The 7,500-nt window shown below is 39.0% G+C and overlaps 1 protein-coding gene across 1 annotated transcript in view; it reads left to right on the top strand.

Annotated features, from left to right (window-relative positions):
- The window catches only part of adamtsl4 (ADAMTS-like 4), a 110,921-nt gene that overhangs the window by 90,212 nt on the left and 13,209 nt on the right, over window positions 1-7,500 (top strand). The window contains exon 10 of the mRNA XM_083761124.1: window positions 407-638. Within this exon, the coding sequence (XP_083617250.1) occupies window positions 407-638 (232 nt within the window). The remainder of the gene's footprint in view (window positions 1-406; window positions 639-7,500) is intronic.

Consider the following 7,500-nt stretch of genomic DNA (forward strand, 5'->3'; position numbering starts at 1 on the left):
GTCTGTTGGATCGGTCGATCGATCGTGAAATAATAATCTTGCTATATATAATGAGATGAATTCATTGTAATGTTTGGTGTGTGTGTCGGTCCAGATCATCTTCCACAAACAGAACCCAGGCTGTATATAATGAGATGAATTCATTGTAATGTTTGGTGTGTGTCCGTCCAGGTCATCTTCCACAAACAGAACCCAGGCTGTATATAATGAGATGAATTCATTGTAATGTTTGGTGTGTGTGTCGGTCCAGATCATCTTCCACAAACAGAACCCAGGCTATACATAATGAGATGAATTCATTGTAATGTTTGGTGTGTGTCCGTCCAGATCATCTTCCACAAACAGAACCCAGGCTATACATAATGAGATGAATTCATTGTAATGTTTGGTGTGTGTGTCCGTCCAGATCATCTTCCACAAACAGAACCCAGGCGTCGACTATGAGTTCTACGTCCCGGCGGAGAAGGACGCAGAGAGCGAGAGACCCAAGGAGAGAGAGGCAGCGACGCTGGAGAGAGAGAGACCCCGAGAGAGAGAGGTCACCGTGGAGAGAGAGAGACACAGGGAGAGAGAGGTCACCATGGAGAGAGAGAGACACAGGGAGAGAGACGGTGGGAGATCACCGCTCCGCAGTTCTAGTAAGTCCACACATCTGTCTGTCTGTCTGTCTGTCTGTCTGTCCGCTAATCTTTCAAAAGCAAAGGTACCATGTTTACCCAGGGTAAACTGGACTAAGCTCAAGAACTTGTTTACAGCCAGGCCCTGCTCATAGAACATTTCATGGTAGGGGTTCAATGCCTTGCTCAAGGGCACTTCAGTGGTGGTAATTTTAACGTGCCGGTCCGGGGATACGAACTAGCGACCTTCCGATATATCAAGACCGCTCCGCAAACCGTTCGGCCACCGCTGCCCCAAATTCCTCAATTACTGGGTGTCTCAGCATCATACTTTCCTTGACTTTATTGGTTTATTTGGAATGGGACAGAGTATATTATATTAATGAACATTACATAAAAATAGCATAGATGCTAATTTCCATTCGTAGTCCCCGCGGACATTGAACACTAAACGAAACTGACATAACAAGACATGAGCAGGACAGCATATAAAAAACATAATACATAAAACACATTAAGAGAAACAAAAAGAGAAATGATGTTTCTTGTGTTCTCTGCCAGCATGCCAATAAGGACCTCAATTCCTCTTTATTTTATTCATTTATTTTCAAATCTGTCAAATTCGCAGACGACTATGTCATTGTTCCATCGCACTGCTCGTAGAATGGTGTTTTAACCCATTCTGACCTGAGATCAGATTCATACGAGGTTTCCACTGGACACACACTGGGTCTGATTAACCCATTCTGACCTGAGATCAGATTCAAAAAAATGTCAGTCGTTCTTCGATTTTTCAAAAAATAGCAGACCTACAAGCTCGTATCGCGCCACTCGGTGGCGCGATATGAGCTTGTAGATCTGCTATTTTTAAATAGCTAAAGCATGATGCCAACACCAAAATGGGTGCCTGTTCAGAATGGGTTAATGACACAATACCAACATTTCGACCAGGCAAACTACCCTAGCTTGGGAGGGGCAGGCAGGCAGTCATGCATTGACAGTCAAGTACAAAACTTTAGACGAAAACAACAATATTTAAAAGGAAATATGAAGAAAAAGAAAGTGCAGTGGGTGGTAATTTATGTATTTAATCTGGCAGTTTTCTTTAAAAGTTACATAAAAATGTAATTTATCTATTTTGTCCGCCCTGTGTGCAACTATTGTTATACGAATCCTGAAAGCCAAACAGAAATGTGGTTTTAATTCCTATAATGTTGCAATAATGTTCAACAACAGAAACACAATGACATGGTTAATTGCAATTATTTGAGTGACAATTAATGGTCAGTTAAAATGTCATCATGGTGACAGCCCTGTATACAGGCGTGAAGATGTAACGTCCTTCATTGTGTCTCTTAATCCCCTTCTGACCTGAGATCAGATTGTAAAAATGTCTTCTACATGTAACCCTTGACAGATGGCGTTAATTAGAAATATTATATAATACAACATGTAATTTAAAATGTTGATATTAAAATAAATCATATATAACTTGTGAGGCAGTTGCTACATAGACCCCCCCCCCCCCCCCCCCCCCCCCCTCCAGCCAGCGGCATCTAGGGTTTGGTACAAATACATAGCATTTAATAAATTAATATTTACCACCGACACATAATCCTGCTCATCAGGTGGGTTTCCCCATCACAATCAGGTAAGTCTCTCTCTCTCTATATATATATATATATCTATATTTTGCTGGTCCTTCCCACTCAGGCGCTAGCATGGCAGAGAATGTTTTGTTGGCCTGGTGAGAGAGGACGCCACCATGACCCGACTAGGTCTCCCTGCTGAAAGTGGCCTACTTTCCTGCGGGCATTCTCTGGCCTATAGCTTGTCTAGCCTGGTCCCAATCTCCCCCTGACCTCCTCCGCCCACTTCCGCTGTCTCTTCTTCACCAGGAGGTAAACGTTGGCAGGGCTTCTCCTTGGACCTGAACCCCCCTCTGGTCAAGGCAGGTGTTCGGTAACGGTGATGGCTTAGTGTTCTTTGGACCTGAACCCCTCTGGTCAAGGCGGGTGTTCGGTAACGGTGATGGCTCAGTGTTGGACCTGAACCCCTCTGGTCAAGGCAGGTGTTCGGTAACGGTGATGGCTCAGTGTTCTTTGCCTTTGTCCTGCCGACATGTCACACAGGCCTTCGTATGACCTCACACGTCCTTCCGGGACACTTGGCCACCAGGCCACCTCCATCACTCTCAAGAGGGTCTTCAGTCTCCCCCCGATGACCACCGAAGGGTTTCTGATGAAGGTACCGGAGGAACCCCAGGCACCAGAGCGTGCGGAACGTCCACCTGCCATTTCCCTCCCTGGCCAGGCACTCCTCTGTACAGTACCCCCTGGAACTCACAGAGGTTTGACGCGGTCTGGTGAAGATGTAGACTGACCGCTGTCCTTCCTCAAGTCCCTCACACCCTGGTCCTTCCCTTGTGCCAGGGCCAGTTCTTCCAAGGAGGTTGGCAAGTCATAGTAGCTCTCTGCGGAGGCTTCTCTCAGAATGTCGCTGATGATGGGCGTCGGATGAGCGTCTTGTGAAGTCCCGGCAGTCACCCTCCTGTGGTCCACACGGAGCCTATTGGTCCCGTCTGGGATGTTTACCAGCGCCACAGGGGATGCTCCAGCTGGGATGTTTACCAGCGCCACAGGGGATGCTCCAGCTGACGACGACGACGACTACTCAGGAGCCTGGGCCTCGGTGTTGTTGGTCGAGCCACCTCTCACCTCGCCTGGAGTTGATGCGTGGAAGAGGAGAGCCGGAGAGGAGAGTGAATGTGCACCAGGCAGACTGCCGGGCGCAAGGGGCATGGGGCTGACATCGGTGGACACGGCTGTGGGTCTGGTTGTCAGGGGTGTGCTAGTGGGTTTCAAGCTAGCTAGCTCTCTACTCAAACTGTCAACATACAGTTCACAGTTTCCCTTTCCAGCGTACGTATGTCTGCTCTCAGCGTGGTTATAGCAGCATCGAAAGACTGCCTCAAGTGGATTTCCCTGTTTACTGCACTATTTACAGAATCTCTGAAATCAGTTTCCAGCTTAACCACCTGTTCCCTCAGAGAATTTAATTCTCCTTTAACTTCCCCGTTTTCAGCCTTCAGAACCTTCACTTCCCCCTTAAGCTCGCAACACAGTGCCTCAAAACCTCCAATTTCATCATCATCATCATCATCATCATACTTTTGGTCATCATTATTTTCAACAGGTAAGTTAACCTGTACCCTGTAGTTTGTTTGTCTGTCTCTCTCAGGTCTACCTGACAGGCCGGTAAGTCAACCTCAGCCTACTTTATGGGCGTCAGTCCAACTCCAGACCCGTGTCAATCAAAATATATCAAATCATAAACATAGTCTTTAAAAAAAACCAAATAATAACAAAATCACAAAATAGACAGCACAGAATATATAGGACCTTACCCTTGACAGGTGGCGTTAATTAGACATATTGGTAGCACTTTACAATAATGACCCGTTATAAAGCATTTATAAACGTTTATAAGCAGTTTGTAGACTATTAACAAATCATTATTAACCTGTTTGTTGACATTCGTAAATGATTATTAAAACCGTTATAACTATGGTTACAAATCATTTATAAGGTATTAGTAAGTAGTAAACTATTCATTAATAAGCCATTTATATACATCTGTAAATGATTATTAAATCATTTGTAATGACCCCATGATAAAGCATTTATAAATGTTTATAAGCAGTTTGTAGACTATTAACAAATCATTAACAACCTGCTTGTTTACATTTGTAAATGATTACTAAAACCTTTATAACAAATTTACAAATAATTTATAAAGTATTAGTAAGTAGTAAAACTATTCATGAATAAGCCATGTATAATACATCTGTAAATTATTATTAAATCATTTGTAACTGATGTTATATAATATATACAAGCTATTTGTATATTTGGGAAATGTGTTTGTTCATGTTTAACATATACTTTGTAAAACATTCCTAAAATATCTATAAATCCTTAGTACATGTTATTAAGTGGAGGAGGACAGTCATACTCGGATACGAGTGACCACCGATGATGATGAAAGTGACGACAGTTCATAATTTACAACTGTCTGTTAATGTTTGTTCATGTTTAACATATGCTTTGTAAAACATTCCTAAAACATATATAAATCCTTAGTACATGTTATTAAGGTCCCTATAGTAAAGTGACGACAGTTCATAATTTACAACTGTCTGTTAATGTTTGTTCATGTTTAACATATGCTTTGTAAAACATTCCTAAAACATATATAAATCCTTAGTACATGTTATTAAGGTCCCTATAGTAAAGTGACGACAGTTCATAATTTACAACTGTCTGTTAATGTTTGTTCATGTTTAACATATGCTTTGTAAAACATTCCTAAAACATATATAAATCCTTAGTACATGTTATTGAGGTCCCTATAGTAAAGTGACGACAGTTCATAATTTACAACTGTCTGTTAATGTTTGTTCATGTTTAACATATGCTTTGTAAAACATTCCTAAAACGTATATAAATCCTTAGTACATGTTATTAAGGTCCCTATAGTAAAGTGACGACAGTTCATCATTTACAACTGTCTGTTAATGTTTGTTCATGTTTAACATATGCTTTGTAAAACATTCCTAAAACATATATAAATCCTTAGTACATGTTATTAAGGTCCCTATAGTAAAGTGACGACAGTTCATCATTTTCAACTGTCTGTTAATGTTTGTTCATGTTTAACCCTACATCATTTTATGTTGAAGATGTTGTGTTGCATTGTGGGTAATCCTCAGTACAGAGGAACTCCATACAGAGGGTAAGATGGTCTCCTGTTTGCTCAGGCACAAACAAATTAATTACAAACATCTAAGCTTCATATAAGTGGCCAGATATGCACTCATGTCTACATAGTGTTATTCAGTAACATTCGTTTTTGTATGACATGGTATCATATGACATTGTTTATTTAATTGTTTGAAAAACGGTTAGCATGTTAGCTAGCTGTTAGCACAGCTGTTAGCTGTGCTGTGTAGCCTGTGTTACATGAGAATTCACTGACACTCCATGTAAGTGAATTCTCAAAAACGAATGTTACTGAATAACACTATGTAAACATGAGTGCATATCTGGCCACTTATATGAAGCATAGATGTTTGTAATTTATTTGTTTGTGCCTGAGCAAACAGGAGACCATCTTACCCTCAGTATGGAGTTCCTCTGTACTGAGGATTACCCACAATGCAACACAACATCTTCAACATAAAATTATGTAGGGTTCATAATTTACAACTATCTGTTAATGTTTGTTCATGTTTAACATATGCTTTGTAAAACATTCCTAAAACGTATATAAATCCTTAGTACATGTTATTAAGGTCCCTATAGTAAAGTGACGACAGTTCATCATTTACAACTGTCTGTTAATGTTTGTTCATGTTTAACCCTACATCATTTTATGTTGAAGATGTTGTGTTGCATTGTGGGTAATCCTCAGTACAGAGGAACTCCATACTGAGGGTAAGATGGTCTCCTGTTTGCTCAGGCACAAACAAATTAATTACAAACATCTATGCTTCATATAAGTGGCCAGATATGCACTCATGTTTACATAGTGTTATTCAGTAACATTCGTTTTTGAGAATTCACTTACATGGAGTGTCAGTGAATTCTCATGTAACACAGGCTACACAGCACAGCTAGCTAACATGCTAACCGTTTTTCAAACAATTAAATAAACAATGTCATATGATACCATGTCATACAAAAACGAATGTTACTGAATAACACTATGTAAACATGAGTGCATATCTGGCCACTTATATGAAGCTTAGATGTTTGTAATTAATTTGTTTGTGCCTGAGCAAACAGGAGACCATCTTACCCTCTGTATGGAGTTCCTCTGTACTGAGGATTACCCACAATGCAACACATCTTCAACATAAAATGATGTAGGGTTAAACATGAACAAACATTAACAGACAGTTGTAAATGATGAACTGTCGTCACTTTACTATAGGGACCTTAATAACATGTACTAAGGATTTATATATGTTTTAGGAATGTTTTACAAAGCATATGTTAAACATGAACAAACATTAACAGACAGTTGTAAATGATGAACTGTCGTCACTTTACTATAGGGACCTTAATAACATGTACTAAGGATTTATATATGTTTTAGGAATGTTTTACAAAGCATATGTTAAACATGAACAAACATTAACAGACAGTTGTAAATTATGAACTGTCGTCACTTTCATCATCATCGGTGGTCACTCGTATCCGAGTATGACTGTCCTCCTCCACTTAATAACATGTACTAAGGATTTATAGATATTTTAGGAATGTTTTACAAAGTATATGTTAAACATGAACAAACACATTTCCCAAATATACAAATAGCTTGTATATATTATATAACATCAGTTACAAATGATTTAATAATCATTTACAGATGTATTATACATGGCTTATTCATGAATAGTTTTACTACTTACTAATACTTTATAAATTATTTGTAAATTTGTTATAAAGGTTTTAGTAATCATTTACAAATGTAAACAAGCAGGTTGTTAATGATTTGTTAATAGTCTACAAACTGCTTATAAACATTTATAAATGCTTTATCATGGGGTCATTACAAATGATTTAATAATCATTTACAGATGTATATAAATGGCTTATTAATGAATAGTTTACTACTTACTAATACCTTATAAATGATTTGTAACCATAGTTATAACGGTTTTAATAATCATTTACGAATGTCAACAAACAGGTTAATAATGATTTGTTAATAGTCTACAAACTGCTTATAAACGTTTATAAATGCTTTATAACGGGTCATTATTGTAAAGTGCTACCGAAATATTATATAATACAACATGTACTTTTAAATGTTGATA

The sequence above is a fragment of the Protomyctophum parallelum genome (genome assembly GCF_964188405.1).
Source record: "Protomyctophum parallelum genome assembly, chromosome: 3".
Lineage (NCBI taxonomy): Eukaryota > Metazoa > Chordata > Actinopteri > Myctophiformes > Myctophidae > Protomyctophum > Protomyctophum parallelum.